This window comes from Silurus aristotelis (assembly GCF_946808225.1).
Source record: "Silurus aristotelis genome assembly, chromosome: 16".
NCBI lineage: Eukaryota > Metazoa > Chordata > Actinopteri > Siluriformes > Siluridae > Silurus > Silurus aristotelis.
Genome location: NC_139589.1, coordinates 14,821,317 through 14,846,324, shown reverse-complemented (window position 1 = coordinate 14,846,324; position 25,008 = coordinate 14,821,317). Strand labels below are relative to the sequence as shown.

The window sequence follows — 25,008 nt, the reverse complement described above, 5'->3', positions numbered from 1 at the left end:
GCCTGGCTTCCACTACTCTTTCCCATAACTTAATGGTGTGACTGATCAACTTAATTCCCCTGTAGTTACTGCAGGTCTGTACATCTCCCTTATGCTTAAAGATCGGTACCAGCACATTCCTTCTCTATTCCTCAGGCACACTCTCACCTTCCAGAATCTTGTTAAACCATCTGGGTAAAAACGCCACTGCCATCTCTCCTAAACATCTCCATGCTTCTACTGGTATGTCATCTAGTCCAACCGACTTTCCACTCTTCATCCTTTTAATCGCTGCTCTCACTTCCTCTTTACTAATCCTATCCACTTCCTGCTTTACTAACTCCACATCATCCAACCTTCTCTCTTGCTCATTTTCCTTGTTCATCAGCTGCTCAAAATACTCCCTTCACCTTCTCAACACACTTTCCTCACTAGTCAACACATTTCCATCTCCATCATTTTTTGCTCTAACTTGCAGCACATCCTTCCCAGCTCGGTTCCTCTGCCTGGCCAATGGGTATAAATCCTTTTCTCCTTCCTTAGTGTTCAACCTCTCATACAGCTCCTCGTATGCCTTTTCATTGTCTTTCGCCACATCCCTCTTCACCTGCTGCCACATCTCCTTGTACTCCTGCCTACTTTTCTTATCACCCTGTCGATCCCACTTCTGTTTTGTTAACCTCTTTCCCCTTATGCTCTCCTGCACTTCCTAATTCCACCACCACGTCTCTTTGTCCTCCTTTCTATTTCCAGATGTCACACCAAGTACTTTTCTAGCTGCCTCCCTCATCACTCCTGCAGTAGTTTCCCAATCATCCAGCACCTCTTTACCACCACCGAGCCCCTGTCTGACCTCTTCCCTGAACCTCACACTACACTCTTCCTCCTTCAGTTTCCACCATCTTATTCTTCTGTCAGTCCTCACTCTCCTCCTCTTCTTCTTCGCCTCCAAAACCATCCTACAGACCACCATCCGATGCTGTCTAGCTACACTGTCCCCTGCCAACACTTTACAGTCTCCAATCTCATTCAGGTTGCATCTCCTACATACAACATAATCCACCTGTGTGCACCTTCCTCCACTCTTATACGTCACCCTATGATCCTCCTTCTTCTTAAAATAAGTATTCACCACTGCCATTTCCAACCTTTTAGCAAAATCTACCACCATCTGCCCTTCCACATTCCTCTCCTTTAGGCCATACTTACCCATAACTTCCTTATCACCTCTGTTCCCTTCACCTACATGCCCATTAAAGTCTGCCCCAATCACCAATTGTTCATTTCTAGGTACACCATCTACCACTTCATCTAATTCACTCCAGAATCTTTCCTTCTCCTCCATCTCACAGCCGACCTGTGGAGCATAGGCACTGATCATTTATCATCATCCCTTAAACTTTCAGCTTCACGTTCATCACCCTATTAGAAACTCTCTTCACCTCCACTACACTCTTACTGTACGCTTCCTTCAGAATCACCCCTACACCATTTCTCTTTCCATTCACACCATAATAGAACAGTTTAAACCCACCTCCAATGTTCCTGGCCTTACTCCCTTTCCACTTGTTCTCCTAAGTACACAACATATTTACTTTTCTCCTCTCCATCACATCAGATACCTCTCTTCCTTTACCAGTCATTGTGCCAACATTTAATGTACCAACCCTAACCTCTACTCTCCTACACTTCTCTTTTCCTTGCCGTCTCTGTAGACGTCTTCCTCCTTTCCTTCTCCTCCTTCGGCCAACAGTAGCCCAATTTCCACCCTGTTGGCTAACAATACTTGTGGTGGTCGTTGTTAACCCGTGCCTCGACCGATCCGGTATGAATTTCTTAATCGTGATCCGCATATTCGATTTGGCACATGTTTTATGCTGGATGCCCTTCCTAACGCAACCCTCCCCATTTATCCGGGCTTGGGACCGGCACTAAGAGTACACTGGCTTGTGCCTCCCTAATGGCTGGGTTAAAGAATAACAGTTTCCATTTCTTAAAATTTCTTAAAACCTTATCAATAAACTAATTATTTAGTCAGGACCTTGCTACTGTTCAGCTGCTGGTGAGTACAGTGATGGAAAATGGGACTAGTGTGATCTCCCTACTAGGCACACAATTCACATTTCTTCACAAGAACACCAGTAGAGAAAAAAATGGCCAGCACAAGTAAAGCTTTTTTTATTATTTTTTTTTTTAAAAACACAACACTGCAGATAACTGTGATAATAATGCTATAATAATTCAACCTAAATAAAAAAAAAAAAACTTGAGTTTATTTATACCGGTCATTAACGATTTCAGTATAGTGTGACCACAAAGAAATTGCTTAACACAGGCACCCAAAAAAAAAAACCAGGCAAAACTTAAGTTCATAATTTAATATATATTTTTCTAAATAAAAAAAGTTTAACAAGTTTAACCAAAACAGCCTTGTGTAATGTAAAGAAACAATTTTAAAGACTAAAGAAAGGTGCAAAAATTATCATTTCTACAGTATGTCATTCATGGGTTTCTTTTCCATTTACAGTTTATGTTTGTCTATATGAATGAGTATGTGTGTATTCATTCTGAATGCTTAAAGTGTGGCTGCTTGACTGCTTGACTAGAACATCTGTTTCTATAATAATCACATGACAATTAAGTATGCAGTATTCTATTAGGCAAGTGTAGATGTGTCAGTTAATATTATTATTCTCTCTCTCTCTCTCTCTCTCTCTCTCTCTCTCTCTCTCTCTCTCTCTCTCTCTCTCTGTCTCTCTCTGTCTCTCTCTCTCCCACACACACACACACACACACACACACACACACACACACACACACACACACACACACACACACACATATATATATATAAGAGCTCATGTTTTATATGTATACATACATATACAGTGAGGAAAATAAGTATTTGAACACGCTGCTATTTTGCAAGTTCTCCCACTTAGAAATCATGGAGGGGTCTGAAATTGTCATCGTAGGTGCATGTCCACTGTGAGAGACATAATCTAAAAAAAAAAAATCCAGAAATCACAATGTATGATTTTTTTAACTATTTATTTGTATGATACAGCTGCAAATAAGTATTTGAACACCTAAGAAAGTCAATGTTAATATTTGGTACAGTAGCCTTTGTTTGCAATTACAGAGGTCAAACATTTCCTGTAGTTTTTCACCAGGTTTGCACACACTGCAGGATTGATTTTGGCCCACTCCTCCACACAGATCTTCTCTAGATCAGTCAGGTTTCTGGCCTGTCGCTGAGAAACACGGAGTTTGAGCTCCCTCCAAAGATTCTCTATTGGGTTTAGGTCTGGAGACTGGCTAGGCCACACCAGAACCTTGATATGCTTCTTACAGAGCCACTCCTTGGTTATACTGGCTGTGTGCTTCGGGTCATTGTCATGTTGGAAGACCCAGCCTCGACCCATCTTCAATGCTCTAACTGAGGGTAGGAGGTTTTTCCACAAAATCTCGCAATACATGGCCCCGGTCATCCTCTCCTTAATACAGTGCAGTTGCCCTGTCCCATGTGCAGAAAAACATCCCCAAAGCATGATGCTACCACCCCAATGCTTCACAGTAGGGATGGTGTTCTTGGGATTGTACTCATCATTCTTCTTCCTCCAAACACGTTTAGTGGAATTATGACCTAAAAGTTCTATTTTGGTCTCATCTGACCAAATATGACTTTCTCCCATGACTCCTCTGGATCATCCAAATGGTCATTGGCAAACTTAAGACGTGCCTGGACATGTGCTGGTTTAAGCAGGGGAACCTTCCGTGCTATGCATGATTTCAAACCATGACGTCTTAGTGTATTACCAACAGTAACCTTGGAAACGGTGGTCCCAGCTCTTTTCAGGTCATTGACCAGCTCCTCCCGTGTAGTTCTGGGCTGATTTCTCACCTTCCTTAAGATCATTGAGACCCCACGAGGTGAGATCTTGCATGGAGCCCCAGTCCGAGGGAGATTGACAGTCATGTTTAGCTTCTTCCATTTTCTAATGATTGCTCCAACAGTGGACCTTTTTTCACCAAGCTGCTTGGCAATTTCCCCGTAGCCCTTTCCAGCCTTGTGGAGGTGTACAATTTTGTCTCTAGTGTCTTTGGACAGCTCTTTGGTCTTTGCCTTGTTAGTAGTTGGATTCTTACTGATTGTATGGGGTGGACAGGTGTCTTTATGCAGCTAACGACCTCAAACAGGTGCATCTAATCTCAAGCTCAAAATTTTTATTCACATTTTAGAAACAGTAAACCCTTTAAATCCCTGTCACTACCACTTTGTTTCATTAAAGTTACTGAATTGTTTAATGGTGGATATTTATTATGCTTTAAGGTGATGAACTGAATATGTTTAGGGTGTAAGAACATGTAGGAGCATAACTAGAACATGTAAACTGTATTTGTCTGCCTTTTATTACAAGACTTCTACTAATATATATGGGGCATATATATTGTTAAAACATGAGTTTGTTTAGTACAGATTAAAATATAATCTTTAATTTAAGGGCTTAATTAGCCCTTTCCAGCCTTGTGGAGGTGTACAATTTTGTCTCTAGTGTCTTTGGACAGCTCTTTAGTCTTGGCCATGTTAGTAGTTGGATTCTTACTGATTGTATGGGGTGGACAGGTGTCTTTATGCAGCTAACGACCTCAAACAGGTGCATTTAATTTAGTTAAATTTTAATGTAGTGGAGGTGGACATTTTAAAGGCAGACTAACAGGTCTTTGAGGGTCAGAATTCTAGCTGATAGACAGGTGTTCAAATACTTATTTGCAGCTGTATCATACAAATAAATAGTTTAAAAATCATACATTGTGATTTCTGTTTTTTTTTTTTTTTAGATTATGTCTCTCACAGTGGACATGCACCTACGATGACAATTTCAGAGACCCCTCCATGATTTCTAAGTGGGAGAACTTGCAAAATAGCAGGGTGTTGAAATACTTATTTTCCTACTTATTTTCCTCACTGTATATATATATATATATATATATATATATATATATATATATATATATATATATATATATATATATATATATATACACAGTGAGGAAAATAGTATTTGTATGTTATACATACACTACATAATAAGTAGTACATTATTATGGCTATTTTAATTGCCCAGAGAGGTTTTTCAGATATATTATTATTAATCACACATGTATGTGCCTAAAGTCTCTCTTCGTGTTATACATCCAGCCAAGGTTTGAAAGGAGAAAACTCAAGTTACAGTAAGCATCATTATGCAACAAAAAATTAGAATTTTAAATGCTTCCACAATGGGCCGTTTCTTGACAATCTCTCTCTCTCTCTCTCTCTCTCTCTCTCTCTCTCTCTCTCTCTCTCTCTCTCTCTCTCTCTCCTGCTCTCTCTCTTTCTCTCTTTTTCTCTCTCTCTCTCTCTCTCTCTCTCTCTCTCTCTCTCTCTCTCTCTCTCTCTCTCTCTCTCTCTGCTAGCTTGTCATGCTTGTGCTAAATTATAAGCTCATCATGTGCTCAAAGCCAATACAGATCTGCAGAAAGAAAAGGACGTAGTGAGATGGATGACACGAGAAAGAGAAAGACAGGGGGAATGGAAAGAGCAGGTGGGATGAATGGTTGAAGTGATTTAAAAAAAAAGTTCTCAGGGACGGCTTATAATATGAGATGAATATGTGTGTGTGTGTGTGTGTGTGTGTGTGTGTGTTAGTGCAGGCCTATGATGAGGGTCAAGCACAGTTTAAGCGGATAGGACTTCTCTTGGGAGAAACATTAGGAGAGCATTCGGGAGCTAATGCTGTGTTCGAGGTGAAGTTCCAACTTAAAATTTCCCATCTACAACTGCGAGGCATACCAAAAATGCGCCCTGAAATAGAAATTTCAATTTATTCATGAAAAATATTAATTATACAGTTTGTTACATCAAATATTTACCATTTTGTCAGAAAATTGTAAGCACTGCAACCTTACCAACAGTTAAAGGTCTGCTTCTAATTACTCTTCTCTCAGTTATTAACAAAATTGTTTCCAAGCGCATATTACAATAAGTATACATTTCTGAAAACATCCCTGTAAAAAAATTTAAAGTATATATAAAAAAAAATAAAAAATAAAAAAAAAATTATAATAATAATAATAAAAAATATGCCACTAATGTATTTTTAATGTTGTGAAAATATATTATTCAGCTTTTTTGCTCAATTATTTCCCATACAATTTGCAGAGGTTTTTCAATTCAAAAAATGCGTATCATACAAAATTACTTTATTGTTCTTATACAGTATTTGACAATGGTTTTATACTTAATGTGGATTAACTGTAAAACAAACAAAAACAAAATCAAGTGCTTCCAGCAATTTCATCACCAGTATCAATGCTTGTGTTACTGAGGTAAAAAACTATTTTATTGCAGTACAAATATACAGTCACAGTACTTAGTTACATTTATTTTAAAAAAAAGCATAATATCTTTAAGTTACACTGTAGTACCAATGGCTTTTATCTGTAAAATGGATAAAGTAGAAAAGCCAAAAGAAGACATGCTTTTGAGGAGGTACAAGTTTTTTGTCCATTTTTGCATGTTGCATGTGCTATCTTATCCTGATCAATGTACCACGTATAGTTCATAATGCTGCTTTCAAATAGAGGCTAACTCTAGCGGTTCTGGTAAATTCCTGTCCTGAAATCCTAAGAAATTGCCCATTTAGTTTTTACACTGAAGCTTGGAATGGTCTTCTCACCTCTGTGTTCTGAGTCAGTAACTGCATGGTGAAATTTTTCTCAATTGTCTTTAATGTATTTTACTTTAAATTGGCAGACACTGTGTTTTAGTAGACATAATGAAAAAAGATCCACAATGCTTGACAAAATTTGCATGTTTTGCATTTTGCATTCCAGACTTTCCATGATTTCGGTAGAGGTTCATCTTGCCTCCAGAAATGTTTGTGGATGAACTCTGTATTTTCTTTTATTACTAAACAAGTGATTTCTTTTTGCCTGTCATTCTCAGCTTCACAGTGGACTGCCTTTCTCCCATAGAAAGCTTTCTGTTCTTTAAGTTAGTTTAACCTATTAATAATAAATGCAGACTTAACAGCTTAAACTTGGAATAAAAACTAGACATTCACAGTAGCTTAAACAGTCAGTTCTGTCAGGGCACACTCAGGCAGAAAAAAATAATTTTAATATGTTCCAAACATTTTAGGCCACATGAAAAATCGGTGAGTTCCCATGGATGTAGATATTGTTAGATGAAAGCTGAAATTCTAAATGATTATCTCAAACTAATTTTGTGATTTCACACTAAATGTCACAAATGAATTGGCCTTACAGCTCTAAATCCTTCTGACTGTAACACTGTTATCTTGTAATGAGTTAATTTATATATACAAGTATTTTTTAGGTCAGTCACATTTATTTATTAAATCTAATAACAACTCTATACTTTGCTGTTTGAGAAAGCAAACATACATGCATACAATTACAAGCTCTGACTTAATATTTATGGTGTAAGTTGAATGCCATGTAAAATCTCTTTTAATTAAACCACAATTATCTTCTAAGCTAAATTTATGTCATTGTGTGGCTGCTTGGTGTGTTTTTTTTTAGTTTTTTTTTTATTAGAAGGATTGCACCAAACCTCTCTGTCTTCCATGTGATTAACATTACTGCTTAAATACCAAACACACAGTGCAGATGTGCAATAAAAAGATGTACTCATTGTGTTTGATTGATAGGAAAAGATAATGGCTGGCAAAAAAATGACCCTTCCCCCTTCCCTCACAATCCACCGTAAAAATTTCTCCCTCTCCCCCTTCCTCTCTCAAAGTGGACGGTGGGGGATGACTTTTGACATTTATTCAATACCATCAGTGGCTGTGCAGTGGCACCCTACAGTGGAATTATGAGCATCGTCTACTTAAGATAAAAGCTACGTAGTGTCAGTCGAAGGCACCACTTAAAGATATCCAAGATTCCTCTTGAGGATATATATGAATACACATCCTTTCTCCCTTTTCCTTCTCCCTCTCTCTCCCCCCTTTCCCTCTCTCTCTCTCTCTCTCTCTCTCTCTCTCTCTCTCTCTCTCTCTCTCTCTCTCTTCTTTCTCCCTCTCATTCTTTTTCTCTCTCTCTCACTCTCTATGTAATGTTTTATTCCTTTTTCCGTGAGCAATGGTTCATAACACCACTCACAATGGTTTTCTCTGTGCACGTTCATTGCGCTTTTTAATTAAATCCAAAGTGGAGGAATTCTCTTGGTTAATAATGGTGAACAAAAGGGCCGTTGTGGGACTGGGGTGGAGACCTGGTCTGTCTGTGTGTGCATTTGTGTGTGTGTGTGTGTGTGTGTGTGTGTGTGTGTGTGTGTGTGTGTGTGTGTGTGTGTGAGATGATACCACATAGATGAAGGTCTGTCACTATAAACTCTTGACCTCTCTTGGACAGGATCTCAAGAAATAGGTATTATTCATTAGCCAATCAGAGATCAGTAGGTATGACCTCATTATTTAGCCCTTCTGTGACTTTTAATCTCTTACTACTGCAGCTGTAGCATGTGTGTTTAGCATAGGTAAGAATTAAAAATTTTCTCTGCCCTCAGAAAATAACATCATGTCTAATTGAATAATGTGTTCAAGTCATAAATGTTTAAAGTCAGTGTTTTTTGCTAAATGTTTAATTTGTTTGATTTGTTTGATTTAATTAGTTGAACACTAAATCTGTATCATGAGGCACTAAATAAATAGATTTTATATTTAGGAAGATGATTACATGTTACAAATATAGTAAATGTGTCATAAAAGAAACCAAAATTCCTTTTTTATTATATTGATTAAGTGTTAAAAATGATCATTTGTTGCAGGATATATTCTCATATTTTGTAGATGTTTATTTACAGGATTCAGCTATTGACATTAAACCTTAATAATAAGTAAACAAATGTTTAATTTTCTCAGTACACAGAGACATAAAAAAAAGAGTCAATGGCACTCTACAGGTGAATAAATAAATTTGCCCTATAGTTTGAATTTCTGGCCTGGCTTGAATCAGTTTTTTGGCTTCTAACCATGTCAGAATTGGCTGAAACCAGCAGTAGGTGGTTGGAGACAGTTGTCTTGATTTTTTTCCTCATCTCCCTGGATACACTGTAACTTATAGCCAAGCTATTAGTTGTGGCTAACAATGGTCTTTAGCAGACCAATCAGGATAATGAGACACAGTGTGAGATGATGTGAGAAAAAAAAGCCACACATACTGTATGTGATGCTTTGACCAAAGCTCCTCATCCAAATTAAAAAGTGTTAGGGGTTACAGCTCTAATCCTCACCATATTAAATTGCTTTTATAAACTGTTTAATGCACCTATGCACAAAATGATAGATAAACAAAAATATACCACAGACAGCAGCACATGACCTTGCATGTGACCTTGCTTGTTTTGTCATGCATATTTTTGGGATGGCCCTTATTTGTTTACCTTTATCAGTTCAAAATGGAACAAAAAACATTTTGGTGTTTAAAGCTGTGATAAAGGAAGAAACTGTTTCTTGTGTTTTATTGTTTTGCAGGTGCAGAATTTAACAATAAATGAGAAATTGTTTAAAGCCTAATGGCTAGTGCTTTCCTACAACGTGTCCTTAGTATGCCTTCATTGACAGCAGTAAATAAAAGAATATGATGCTGTTTTAACAGCATATTTATTCAGGCTTGTGTCTTTAAAAAGTATACTCTATGGTCATGTACTGAACAACTAGCAGAAATTAACACAAGTGAGTTTTTCTTCTTGTGTTTCATCTTTGCTTCACACATGGTGACATCATTAAATCAGCTTTATTGAAAATTGGTTATTTATCATAATATTTTGCTGTTATTAAGATATTGTATATTAGTTTATGTAGTTTATAATGATTGTCATTCATTATTAAGGTCAGATTAATAGGGTCAGATTATTGCAGGGTCAGGCACTTTATTTTTCTTCTTCATCAGGTTGTTGAAGCTTTGAACATAGAAGCTGATAATATTGTTAAATACAGGAAAATCAAGTCACTTTAGAAATGCAGACAATGCTGAAAATAAATTTGGCTTGTAAGCTAAGGTTTGCCCCCTTGTTTTAGTTATGTACATGTTGTTTTCTATTCATTATTCCTCTCATGAAACACAGAACTTGCATTGCAATAAACTGCTTCGATTTCTGTGCCTTTTTGCTGTGCGTCAGTCAACTCTGGTGTGGTTCATGTGACAGCACCTCCTAGAGGACGCTGTTACAGAAAGTGCAAATATTAATATATCGCCTTGTAATAGCTTCCGTGCATGATGTCCTAATGTGCTTTGAGCATGTGCTATCTATAAATCAGTACTAAGAGTGTGTGAGCTTTAATTACACCTCAACAGGAGGCAGTGTGAGAGTTTGGGACTGGTCAGGATGAAAGAAGGGATGCAAAAAGGGATTGGTACCTCGTTTCCTCTTTTTTTTCTCTGATCTCTTTTTATTCTCTCCTCTCATTTTTATTCCGTTATCTGCTTTTCTTTACAAAAAACATTATGGCTATGATTTTGAAAGGAACAAATAAAGTAAAAAAAAATAAAAGAATTCTGAATTTAATTCTGATCTGAGATCATTGAAATGAATCCATAAACTTCCACCTTTGATTATCTAGTGATCAAATTAAAGTGGCTCTTCTTGTATGTGTGCATATGTGTGTGAGGGTCTTTCAGTAGAGTTGGGTGAATTCATGGACATATGGAGACTGACTTCTCTCGGGCATCAATGGGTACCAAAAGCCCTCCTCTCTCTCTCTCTCTCTCTCTCTCTCTCTCTCTCTCTCACTCTCTCTCTCTCTCTCTCTCTCTCTCTCTCTCTCTCTCTCTCTCTCTCTCTCTCTCCTTCTCATGTTCTAGCTCTCTGCCTGGCATGCTGGCAGCTCCTCTCCCTGGGATACTCAAGCCTTTCAAACATGAGTAATTGATGAATTGTATGCAATATGCAAATGTGAATGCATAAATCTCCTGACTGACAGCTTAATTTATGTGAGTCTTTAAGAATGCAGGATTAGATTTTAATTAAATATCTTCAAAGGCACCCTGACTTGTACATTTCCCCTCCCCCCTTCAACTGCCATCTTTGTTGTTGCTGTTGAAACCATTCCCATTAAACTTGTTTTTTTTTTTCTTTTTAAATCTGATTTTAGTTCTCTCTCTGTGCCCTCTTGGTACACTGCCACTTGCTCTCCAAGGTTTTATTTGACTTTCAAACGCTGGTCATTATTACATGAAGTTTATAGCTAAACACTGTAAACAACTACACACTGTACCAAATTAAAAGCTTTACTATAACAAGTCCTACCTAATTCTATAAACCTGTCTTCTTTAAAATGTGGTCAAGGCTTGATTTGTGACAAATTTGTGGTGTTTTTTTTTCACCCACATAATTTATTTGTAAGATGAACAGGTTTTGTTGGGGCATGAATATTGAACGAGACCGTTTATAAGATGACAAGGGCACATTTGCAAGACTGGGAGGGAAAAGAAAAGTGCTTAGTAACCCACTTTTTCAGGTCCCCAGCAGAGATTCGCCAGGGATTTGCAGCAAAGTGATTGGCTGTGACGAGTACCCTGACAGGGTTTTTTCTTCATTGGCGAATGGAACGTGCAGCAATGTGCGAATGACTTTTCCCAGCCATCTGTTCATCCAGCCCAATGGGACTGTGTGTGTGTGTGTGTGTGTGTGTGTGTGTGTGTGTGTGTGTGTGTGTGTGTGTGTGTGTGTGTGTGTGTGTGTGTGTTTAAGAAAGACTGAGTCTGTGCCGTTACACAGCTCTGCACTGACTGTGGGGAAGACTAAAGCACTTACCACATTATGTCTGTGAGCAAGGCATAATGAAATAAAAGGAGAGCAAAAAGATTCACAAAAACCACAAATCCCAGTGACTGAAAGAGACTTTTCAGACAGAATGGACTAAATAGTTAATCTATTTAAATAGCAGTTTGATAAAAAAAAAAAAAAAAAAAAAAAAAAACTTTACAGCTTAAACTAAATCATGTAAATCATGTAAATAAATAAAAAAATATACTAATAATTATTAAATCACTCTTTTGAATAATAATTATGTTTACAAATTTAATAAGAAAGGAGGTTTACTGCGCAACAGTAAACTTGGCTAAAACACTTTGAGGAAATATATGGGTCTTAAATTTCATTGCCTGCTATTAGCATTAGCACCATTTCTTCAGTTAAAAACTAAAAAAATGATTCTTCAGACACCAATGACATTGATTAATTACAAAATTAGAATGTAATTGTAAAACATAAAAACTTCTTTTCAATAAAGCATCATCACTCCTACAAATTAACTTGTTATTTTCTTATGTAGTTTTTGTTTTGGATATACAATGTTTTTCACTAGTGGACATTATAGACTGCAGCATTTATTTAAGGCTATTTCGCAGATGAGTTTCAGTTTTTGAGTATGCTTACCATACAAAGAGGAGACGAGAAACACAGATTTTAATTACAGTGGGGGAAATAATTATTTACTCCCTGCTAATTTAGTAAATTTACCCCCTTACAAAGAAATGAACAGTCTAGAATTTTGTGGAAGGTTTTTTTTTTTTAACAGAAAGAGGAAGAATATAGAAAAAATCCAGGAAAAATAATTTGGAGGCTGAGAAACGCTAAATATGACCCCAAGAACACCATCCCCACTGTCAAACACAGGAAAGCTTTTTTGGGGGCCATCTCATCTCATGCATTCCATGCACTGTAGAATCTTGGATGAGAACCTTCTGGCCTCAGCCAGAACACTTGGGTTGTGAATGGGTCATTACAGCATGACAATAACCTATAACATATGGCCAAGGCAACAATCTGATGCCTTATGCCTTATGCAGGTCTTCAGTTTTGTCCCTGACTTCCTTTGACAGCTTTTTGGTCTTGCCCATTGTGGTGGAGAGGTTTGAATGGAAGAGGATGATTTTGTGATGGGTGACTTTTACACACATAACTCATTGATATTAGGAGTAGTTTCCTAAAGGATCAGGACTAATTTGGGTATGTAGGAGTCGGAATGCTTGCTAATTTGGTACAGGATCAAATACTTATTTCACTCGGTCAAATACAAATTATTTATAACCTTTCATTAGTTTTTTTTAAAGAATCTCTTATATTCTATTATTCTATACTTTTATTCTGTCTCTCTCTGTTAAAATAAACCTATCATAAAAACTCTAGACTGTTGGAGGGAATCAAATTATTATTTCTACCACTGTAGTTTTACAGAGAATGTTTTACACAGATCACTATACTTTGTATTTTGGAATTAGATCATACCACAAACAAAATTATCACTACTAAATGTATTTTTTAGTACTTGACCCAACATGGAACACATTTGTGTATCAAAGACACAATTGAGATTTAATCCAGTTTGTTCTTGGAAGTGAGATGTTGGTGGAGTGTTATTTAAGGGAAGCACCTGTTTGTGAGCAAGGAAAAGCCTGTTCAGTCTCTAACAATACCCAACTAATGCAGAACTAAATAAGAAAATAGGTTTAGGAGTCCCAGGAGAGCTGGGTGCCTGTTTTATATACAGTCACAGAAAGAAAAAAAAAATCTCAGATTTCTAACCACTTGGGCTTGTGAATGTTGTTTCTGTAGAAGAATACATGAGGGGTGGTGAGTCACAAATGTTGGGTGTGGAAAAAGACTCTGGCACATGTTGCTTCATTATTGAAGAAACCATTTAATGTACAATCAAAGGCAAAACATGCTCTAGAGGAAGCTTCCTTTTTCCTACTCACATTTAAACAGTAGCGGAAATATCTGCTTAATTCTCAGTAAATGCTGCTTATGTCTGTCTCTTGCACTTAGTTAGGTAGGATTTTACAATGATTAGCTGATTTTTAAGCCTTATAGAGTACTATAATTTGACTTCCTGGATTTAACTAAATTTAAAAAATCCCTATTTACAGTTAGTTATCGGAAAATAACAATCATAAAAATGTGGATATTATTTATTGTATAGTCATTAAAGATGTTTAAAAAATGCATCACATTCCATACTCCGCAGTTACTCTGGCTCTAACATTTACAACTTGTAGAACCAATTTTGTTCTTCTCTCTTTGATCCGTTCACAGCACTACTCCTGGTGTGTGCATGGGTGCATGTGCAAAAGAAGATGAATGTCTCCATTTTGACCTTGGCAGGGATATATGTGTGTGTGTGTGTGTGTGTGTGTGTGTGTGTGTGTGTGTGTGTGTGTGTGGGTGTGTGTGGTTAGCTTTGATTCATCTTCCTTCACAGACAGTAGTGACTGATTTCAAAACATGAACTTAGACGAAGATGGTGATGCATTTAAATCCTTAACATAATAATTAAAATTAACAAAGAGCAGTAACAACAATTACATTTCTTTACACTCACAACAAGAAGATACATCCATAGGTTGATACAAATAAAAGAAGGTACAAACCCGATTCCAAAAAAGTTGGGACACATATTGTGAATAAAAACAAAATGCAATGATGTGGAAGTTTCACGTTTCATTATTTTATTCAGAATACAAAATAGATGACATATAAAATGTTTAATAATGTTTGTAATTTTAAGGGAAAAATAGGTTGATTTTAAATTTCATGGCATCAACACATCTTAAAAAAGTTGGGACAAAGCAATGTTTACCACTGTGTGGCATCCCCTCTTCTTTTTATAACAGTCTGCAAACCTCTGGGGACTGAGGCAACAAGTTGCTCAAGTTTAGGGATAGTAATGTTGTCCCATTCTTGTCTAATGCAGGCTTCTAGTTGCTCTTCTGTCTTAGGTCTTCTTTGTCGCATCTTCCTCTTTATGATGCGCCAAATGTTTTCTATGGGTGAAAGATCTGGACTGCAGGCTGGCCATTTCAGTACCCGGATCCTTCTTCTACGTAGCCATGATGTTGTAATTGATTGATGGATTATGTGGTCTGCATTGCCATGATGGAAAATGCAAGGTCTTCCCTGAAAGAGACGACGTCTGGATGGGAGCATATGTTGTTCTAGAACTTGAATATACCTTTCAGCATTGATGGTGCCTTTCCAGATGTGTAAGCTGCCCATGCCACACGCACTCATGCAACCCCATACCATCAGCGATGCAGGCTTCTGAACTGAGCGCTGATGACAACTTGGGTTGTCCTTATCCTCTTTAGTCCTGATGACATGGCAGTTTTCCAAAAAGAACTTCAAATTTTGATTCGTCTGGCCACAGAACAGTTTTCCACTTTGCCAAAGTCAATTTTAAATGAGCCTTGGCCCAGAGTAAACGCCTGTGCTTCTGGATCATGTTTGGATATGGCTTCATTTTTGACCTATAGAGTTTCAGCAACGGCGAATGGCACGGTGGATTGTGTTCACCGACAATGTTTTCTGGAAGTATTCCTGAGCCCATGTTGTAATTTCCATTACAGTAGCATTCCTGTATGTGTTGCAGTGCCGTCTAAGAGCCTGAAGATCACGGGCATCCAGTATGGTATTCCGGCCTTGACCCTTAAGCACAAAGATTGTTCCAGATTCTCTGATTCTTTGGATGATATTATACACTGTAAATGATGATAAAAATGAGCCAATATTTGGCATGACATTTTAAAATGTCTCACTTTCAACATTTGATATGTTATCTATATTCTATTGTGAATAAAATATAAGTTTATGAGATTTATTAATTATAGCATTCCTTTTTTATTGACAATTTGTACAGTTTTGGAATCGGGTTTGTACATTTACAAGGCTTATACTAGCAGATACAAAACAATAGTTAAGTTACATCCTGTGGCTGCTTTTCCTCTATAGGTTGGGGGGCAGTGTCAGGTCTTGGACACTGTGGAAGTGCCCTGATGAGGGCAAAAATATACTTGAGGTAAACACAAACTTTGGTGCCCTAAGATGGACTTGTGTATTCCTGCCTCACAGCCAGTGTGCTATCATGAACCTAACAGGGATAAAGATATTAAATGAGTAATCGTACACATTCCTGTCTATATTTTACTTCATGAACTGAACATTTCATTTACCCAAAGGACACTGTCCTTTGGGTACATTCACACAAATTGCTTAAAGTATTATGGAAAATCTAGCGATCTAGAAATTGATAATACAGCTAAAGGATCTGTGTGGACTATATATGGTTTTACCTGGTATTATTCTTGAAAATTGAGGTTATGTTTATGTTTAGTCAAAAAGAATTGTACAGCAGGACCAGGTATAGTAATAAGCAGTAAAAAATATGACATTTTGCCTTCTCATGGTTTGTTTTTATTTGCTGGCTTAAATGCTCATCTAAGAGGTGGCCTTGCTTATATATTACTGTAGGTTGACAGATTCTGGTGAGATTTTGTCCTCTTTATAAAAAATAAAAAAAACCATTTGTATGTGTCCAGTAAAATTTGAGAATGTATTTTTGAACTGTACAAAAAATTGATGGTTAACTACGTTCCTCTGTCTCGGTACAGTTAGGCGGAAGAAATTAACAAAATTGCTTGTCGATTTTATATTAACGCAGTTTATATTATTATTATTATTATTATAATATTTGTGATCAACATAATATTTAATAAAAATAAAATAGAATAAATCTAATTAATGCAGCACATGTTTTTATTATGTTGATTAAACTGAGGAATCGATAAATTGGCACAAATAAAATTGATTAAAAAAAAATTTATACATTTTATTAAATAGTTTACATTTGTTAGACCCTATTTGGGTAATAAAGATGTTTATATAAGTGTGTGTGTGTTGTACATTTAATATTTAATTTTCTAAAGTGATCGAATTAACTGTTCTACTTATTTCAGCATACTTTAATAAATTCTTTATTCCTTCAATCCTTGGAATTGTCAGGATTTTCTTCTTTTAAAATAAATGTTTGAAGCTGCACATAAAACGCTAAAGAATCCATAAAGCAACAATTGCGGCACTAGCCACTTTCTGGTTAGCCGCAAATGCTAGTGCTGTTGATTCTTTATCATTTCCGTGCATGCTCAAAACAAATCTAATTTCTGATACAGAGTGAGTAGTCACAGTGACACTGCACATTTCTTCTTTCTACCCCTGGCATTGTTGTGTATGTTTTTAAGTTTAACAATAATGTGAGGCGGAGACTAAACAAACTTGCGGTCCGCCACCTAATACTTTCCTAAAGAAACTCAGATTTGAACTATGTTCCGCTCGTAAAAAGGATTGCATTTGGAACACGTGTTCCAAGCCAAAAGCCCTGTATTGAAATATTTCGATACGAATACATGTACTGTTACACCCCCGATGTCTATGTACCTATTTGAACTATGGAAGTGTGCTTTAGAAGACTACCTTCCTCTATTCGTCATATACCTGAGGGGAGAAAGAGGTCCACTTTTGGAGTGTGTCATACACCCTGCCCTAAAAAATTATATGCTTGCACAGTTTATGATTCTTCTCTCTCTCTCTCTCTCTCTCTCTCTCTCTCTCTCTTGCTCTCGCTCTTAAACTTACTTGATTTCTGTCTTGTTCTCTTTCTCTCTTAATCACTTTGGGCACATGTTTTTCAAGGTGATCATTATCATTTTACCACAGTAGTACAGTTGCTCCCTTCTACAGAATCTTTTACTTGCCAACTGTTGCCAACATATCCAACTGTTGTTTTAAAGGTTTGTGTGGAGTGTCTGTATATGAATGCCAAGAGGAAGAATCGGGAAGATTACTGCCTGAAAATATCACTAAGCTACAAAACATTATGCATGCTTAATCTGATTTTTAAGTGCATTTAGTATTTGTTATTTATCATATATTGTTTTGACCATGTAATTTGTTCGTAAAATGTACAGCTTATTTTTTCAGTTCAAACTCTCAGAACTGGCTGATACAGGACACTCTGTTTTGGGTCAAGATATATACAATTGCTGAGGTGTTTCATTCCAATCTATTCAATTCAACTCATTCAATTCATTTTTATTTGTATAGCGCTTTTAACAATGAACATTGTCTCAAAGAAGCTTTACACAGATGATGTGGTGATTAAACGTAAATATTTTCTTTGTAAGTATGTTTGTCCCTGATGAGCAACTGTGGCAAGGAAAAACTCCCCGAGATGGCATAAGGAAGAAACCTTGAGAGGAACCAGACTCAAGAGGGAACCCATCCTCATCTGGGTTGCACCAAATGTCCATTTGAAGCAGATATACAATGCTGCGGGGTACAGTGATGATGATCAGAAGCAAACTGCACTCCCGAGTCAGTGCAGCAGACCGCCGACACCAACTACAGTCCAATCCATCCTTAAAGCACCCGTTCTACTCCGGAATTACATGGAACCACCCAAGGTGTTGATGAGAGACTGTCCCAAGCTGCACAGAAGTGTGAAGATCCACGGAGGGGAGAGGGGCAGGAACAGTGGTCACTGGAGCCTCAGGAGCATGTTTAACTCGACCGAGAGAGAGAGAGAGAGAGAGAGAGAGAGAGAGAGAGAGAGAGAGAGTGACGGGAAGAGAAGGATATGGATTATTAAGTGTCCCTATTGGTGTATGAAAGTTAATGTCACTGTGCAGTTTGGACTCCGGCAAGACTCGCTATGGCAGCATAACTAGAAGGGAGAACCAGAAGGTAACACAGACATGAGGGATCTCTGGGATAAGAGACGACCCACCACACCACCGTCAACAAACCAGAGTGAACGTGTGAATGTGAGGGGACGACAGCATACAAATATACCAGTTCACCAAACACTCTATATCCATGCTCCCTCCAGATCTGAGCCTTTACCTAAGAAAAATCTACTGATTAAAGGCTTGACTAAATAAATACGTTTTCAACCTCGACTTGAAACACTGAGACTGTGTCTGAGTCCCGAACACTGATTGGAAGGTTGTTCCATAACTGTGGGGCTTTATAAGAGAAAGATCTGCCCCCTGCTGTAGTCTTCATTATTTGAGGAACCAACAGATAGCCGACACCTTTTGATCTAAGTAGGCGTGGAGGATCATACTGGTACAGAAGTTCACTCAGATACTGTGGTGCGAGACCGTTAAGTGCTTTATACGTCAGTAGTAGTATTTTCTAATCAATGCGAGATTTGATTGGGAGTGTAGATTGATTAAAACAGGGGTGATGTGGTCATATTTCCTAGATCTAGTGAGGACTCTTGCTGCTGCATTCTGAACTAACTGAAGCTTATTTATGCACTTACTCGCACACCCAGACAGTAAAGCGTTACAGTAGTCTAATCTAGAAGTAACAAAAGCATGAACTAGTTTTTCTGCATCCTGTAACGACATCATATTTCTAATTTTAGCAATATTTCTAAGGTGAAAGAAGGCGATCCTGGTGATATTATTCACGTGAGACTCAAAGGAAAGACTCGGGTCAATAATCACACCAAGGTCTTTGACAGCCGTACACGCTGAAACAGAAACACCATCCAGAGATGCTACGTAATCGGAAAGTTTACTTCTAGCTGCATGTGGTCCTAGTAAAAGTACTTCCGTCTTATCTGAGTTGAGCAGAAGAAAGTTATTAAGCATCCACTGTCTGATGTCCTTTACACATTTCTCAACATTGTTAAGGTGATCTCGCTCATCTGGCTTTGCTGAAATATACAGCTGTGTATCATCAGCATAGCAATGGAAGCGAATCCCATGTTTATGAATGATTTCACCAAGAGGCAGCATATATAAAGAGAAAAGCAGTGGGCCTAAGACAGATCCTTGAGGAACACCAAACTTTACCTCAGAGAGTGTGGAGAACTCACCATTTACATCAACAAACTGATAGCGATCAGTCAAATAAGACCTGAGCCAAGAGAGAGCTGTTCCCTTTATTTCAACAACGTTCTCAAGTCTAGCAAGCAGTATAGTGTGATCAATGGTGTCAAAAGCTGCACTAAGGTCGAGCAAAACAAGTAAGGAGACAAAACCCTGATCAGAGGCCAAAACCAGGTCATTTACCACCTTAACTAGCGCCGTCTCTGTGCTATGATGAGGCCGAAATCCTGACTGATACATTTCAAAAATGTTATTCATAAGTAGGTGTGAGCATAACTGCTGTGCTACAACCTTTTCTAAAATTTTGGATATGAAGGGGAGATTTGATATTGGTCTGTAGTTGGACAACTGACATGGGTCAAGGTCAGGTTTCTTAATAAGAGGGTGGATAACTGCCAGTTTAAAAGATTTAGGTACATAACCAGTGCTAATGGAAGAGTTAATTATTTTTAAAACAGGTTCAATTACCTCTGGAGTTATCTGTTTAAAGAAACTTGTAGGCAAGGGAGATTAATGAAATTAAGTCATTCTCATGAATAGGAGTGAAGCTTTGTAGTTGATTGTCTGCTATAATTACGCTGCTGTCTACAGGGTTACTTGTAAAATAATTTGGATTTATATTAACCGTCTGGATTTCTTGCCTGATGTTTTCAATTTTATTATCAAAAAAGTTCATGAAATCATTACTACCTAATGATGGTGTGCATGTTAGTGCAGTGCTTTTATTCCCTGTTAATTTTGCTACCGTGCTGAATAAAAATCTAGGATTATGCTTGTTATTTTCTATGAGGGTGGAGAAATATGCTGATCTAGCAGCACTAAGAGATTTTCTATAATTTAGGAGGCTCTCCTTCAATGCTATTTGAAATACTGTTAATTTAGTTTGACGCCATTTACGTTCTAATTTTCGAGTGGTCTGTTTTAAAGTGAGCGTATGATCATTATACCACTGTGCTAATTTTTTCTCCCTGATCATTTTGGTCTTAAAGTACGCTTAACACGGTAACGTGGTGAGGTAGAAATGCAATGACTGAGGCAAATTTTAAACGAGATTAGATAATGGTCTGAAATAGCTTCAGACTGTGGAATTATGACTAAGTTTTTTATTTTTAATCCAAATGTTAACAACAAATCGAGTGTGTCCACCACTATGAGTGGGTCCTATAACATTCTGATTAATTCCAACTGACTCTAGAATGGACACAACTGCTGCTCTTAAGGAGTCTTCCTGATTATCAAAATGAATATTAAAGTCACCAACAATTAATGCTTTGTCTAAAGAAGTAGCTAAATTTGTAATGAAATCTGCAAATTCTATGAGAAAATCAGAGTAGGGCCCTGGGGGTCAATAAATAATAATTAGTGGAATTAACTGACTTGACCTGCTTTCGGACACTGAATATTTTATGTTGGTGTAAAGAACTTCAAATGTTTTACATTTGTGTTTAGTCTTTTGTGTGACGTTTAGATTATTATTATAAATAGCTGTGACTCCGCCTCCTCTGCCATTTAGACGGGGTTGGTGAATGTAACTATACCCAGGAGGACTCGCCTCATTTAATGCTACATATTCATTCGATTTAATCCATGTTTCTGTCAAACACATTATAATAAACTCCTGGTCGGTAATAATTTTGTTTACAGTAAGCGCTTTAGACGTGAGAGATCTAATATTCAACAATCCTATCTTTAGATCAGAGGTGCTGGCTGTGCGTTCAGTCCTATTCAATTTAATGTTAATCAGGTTACTTAAACAGACTTTCTGATAATTCCTATATTTTGGTTTTGCTCGGGGGACAGACACAGTCTCAATATGGTGGATCCTAAATGACGACTCTGTGCAGCTAGCAGACGGTCGGTTTAGCCTGTCTGTCTGCTCCCTGGCCTTGGCTCTAGACAGTCACTTGTTAACTAGTGCTGTTCTGAGACTATTACCTATACTACAAGAAATGAGAGCAGCACCTTCCCGGGTGGGATGGAAACCTTTGCTTTCCTAAGAATCTAAGCTGACCTGCTATGTCCGGCGCCCTGGGTCCCGGTAAAATTCAGGTCCTGGGTCCTCTCTTTAATTCAGGTCTTTACCTATATAATTATTTCCAGAAAAAACATTCTGATTATGCCTCTGTAGCAAACACATAATATTTGAACATTACAAGAATGACCAAGAATTGAAAAGAACCAAAAAAACATGAAAGGAACAGTAAGCAACAGATGACCAGATTCACATATGGCATTACATGTGTCCTTGGTAGTCAAATCACAAGTGGTCAGCACCAAGTAAAAATGTGAAGATGTCAATAGTGTCTTAAAGCAAATTGTCACATCATACTTTGATAGTATGAATGCAGAAGCATCTCGACACATCCCAGACAGCAACAAAGGAATGCCTAATTTACTTTATATTTTCCTTAGCAAGAAATCATGTAATTATTATATTGGAAAAATATATTCTGCTATAACAGCAGAAACGAGCGTAGCTGCTTTTCAATAGTTTATTTGTTGTCTCATTCCTTGATTTATAGGATTTGGTTGTAGACCACTCGATACTTACAAACATTCCATACAGTCACACAAGATAGGATTCATTAAACCTTTCTGCCTGAAAATAAATGCATTTAAAGACTGACATAATAAATGTGTGTCACATTTCTCCAGCAGAAACAATGTATGAAAGATGGTCATGATAATGCCAGGTATGAACAGCTATGCGTTTATACCTATCAACGTGTGATCTGATCATCTAGGATGCATGATAATGCCAGGGGTGACATTCTTAGTCTGTGGTAGTCTGTGTGTATTTGGTTAATTTCAGTATAATGGCTATACACTGTAAGCTTTTTCTTGTTAAGACTGATTGATAAAAAATAATATTAACTCAGTTAACGACTAGCCTGCTAGCATTTATTTATATTTTTATTTACTGGTAACATTCAAACATCTATGCAGAGTCTTTTTTCTTAACCAGAAAACTTAAGAGCAATATTCAATGTGATATTCCACTATCTTTCTTCTCTGTTTTAGGAAAATGTAGAATTTGTTCATAATCATATTAAGAAACATTTATCTAAAGTTTCCATCTTTATCTCTTTTCAGCTCTCGTCCTGGCCGTCCTCCCAAGCGTTCTCTAGGGATGTCAATGCAGGATGGTTCCAGGCTTCTTCCCCACAGTGTCCACGGGCTTCTGTCTCCAAGCCTGTTGTCCCCTACAGGTAACTGTTCTCTGATTTTACTCATTTCTCTCACTCTTCTCCCACTTTTTTTATGTCCTGCCAATTCTCCTGCTCAGTCTCTAGCTTTTCCTCAGTGGCTTTCTTTTTTCCGGCCCAGTGCTTGTTGTTATTCTGTTCCTCTCCATTTTCTTAGCCTTAATCTATTTTTATTCCACAACCAACTCCTAATTTGCCCAATCTCTTAGTTCTCACAGATTACTCTGCTTCAATTTGATCCTTTTTTCTTTTTTTCTTTTTCTACCGTTTAACTTATTCTTCCACCCTGTTCTTGTCTGGATATTGCATATTTTACTCTACACTTTAATAGCTTTTCCCCTGCATGGTCCTTTTTCTCTGCCAAATATGCAATGGCTACGAATGAGGTTAAAAACACACAATATGTCTTACAGGTTGCAATCTGACTTTTTATTTTTCTCTTTTTGTCATTTTTGTCTGAAGTGCTTGCAAGCGGATTTTTTTTTCTTTTATCTATCCTGGCTTGCTCCCTCCCCCCTTCCTCTCACTAACGTTTGCAAAATCAGCTCATATTGATTTTTTTTCATCTTGTCCTTCACTGGCCACTACTGCATCTCCAACAGAGGTTAAACTATTGGATTTCTGTGGGCTCCTCTTTTTCCTCTCACCTACACATTTGCTCCTCTCTCCTAGAATCCATTCCTTATTTTCTCCTTTCTTCATCACTTTATTTCTTATATACCTTTTATTTCTGAACAATTTCTTCTGTTTACTCTTAAATTAAAGAATGTTTCTGTTTTTCCCATGTGCACACACCTTGTAAACATACTCAACTAGCTGTGAAAACTCATCCTTTCTTTAGCACGCAACGTACTTCTTTTAGTTGTCCGCTTTACCTTTTCTCTTTTGCCCTCTAAATTGCTGACAGTAGCAGCAATTTGGCCTAACAATGGCCAGCACAATTATTGATTGGTGCGAAATGAGTAGCCAGAGCAGTCAGTTAGCTCGGCCATGCTGATTGATTTCAGATGACTCCTGTTATTATTTCTGCTGGCTAGGGACTGGGCATAGCTACTATTTAAAATGTATGTCCACACTTTTCTTTATCCCCTATGGCCTTATTTCAGGGACATCGGATGATTCGCAATCATCTTGAAAAAAAAATTCAACTTACTGTGTAGGAGTTGGATGTTGGATGTAGTTGAAGATGTAGAAGTGGCTATAATGTATTATGATGTTTAACAATTTGTTTGTATAATAACAAAAGTTTTTTAAATTGAAATCTTTATTTATTTAGAGAGTCACAGATTGCATTTTGCAATAAGTTTTGGTAATAAGTGTCTAATTGCTTTTGTTTATATTCTTATTTGCATAATATAGTTACAATAGACATATTATTTTTTTTCTTTTATTATTTGAAAAATAGGTGTATAATCAACCCATAGCTGTATAGATTATATTAATGTGTGGATATTAATGGATATTGTAAGCTTGGTATTAATTTCTATAGATGACACATCACTGGGATTCCCAGTAAAGTATTTACATCTATTTACATAAAGAAACAAGAAACAAATTATGTTTGTGTTACTAAATATTTATTTGTTTGAGCATGTGCTATATAATGTCAATATTTCATACCTCTGGTTACAGGCAATCATTAAAAAAACCACTCTGATTTCACAAGCTGTTGCAAGTATGATTAAAAAAGTGGACTTTTGTTCGGTTATTTTATGTCAATAAGATATCTAAATAAAACAGTTGGTGACTACTGAGTGTAAAATATTCTGGTTTAATTTGTATTAAGTACTTGTCATGTTTTTATTTTTTTATAATAATACAATAAATAATTATTACAATATATACAATAAATAATTCAAATTAAACTGTGTTTCATCATTCTTAGCAACAATTTAAACATATATTTATTATTAATATAGTAAATAGCACAAAAAGAAAAAAAGACCCGCTTGGCAACTTGGGCAGTGTGTACGCATAAACATTTTCCCCAACAAGAGAAAGGAAAAATTCTCAGGAAAGCTAGAGATATTTTTCCATTTTGTAAAAATGAGAGAGGGTTACATAGAAAAAGAAA

General features: G+C 37.0%; 1 protein-coding gene across 9 annotated transcripts in view; it reads left to right on the top strand.

Annotated features, from left to right (window-relative positions):
• Positions 1 to 25,008, top strand: part of dacha (dachshund a) — a 154,418-nt gene that overhangs the window by 47,850 nt on the left and 81,560 nt on the right. For all 9 annotated transcript variants that reach the window (XM_083565144.1, XM_083565142.1, XM_083565143.1 and 6 more), the window contains exon 2: positions 22,822 to 22,937. In XM_083565144.1, the coding sequence (XP_083421270.1) occupies positions 22,822 to 22,937 (116 nt within the window). The remainder of the gene's footprint in view (positions 1 to 22,821; positions 22,938 to 25,008) is intronic.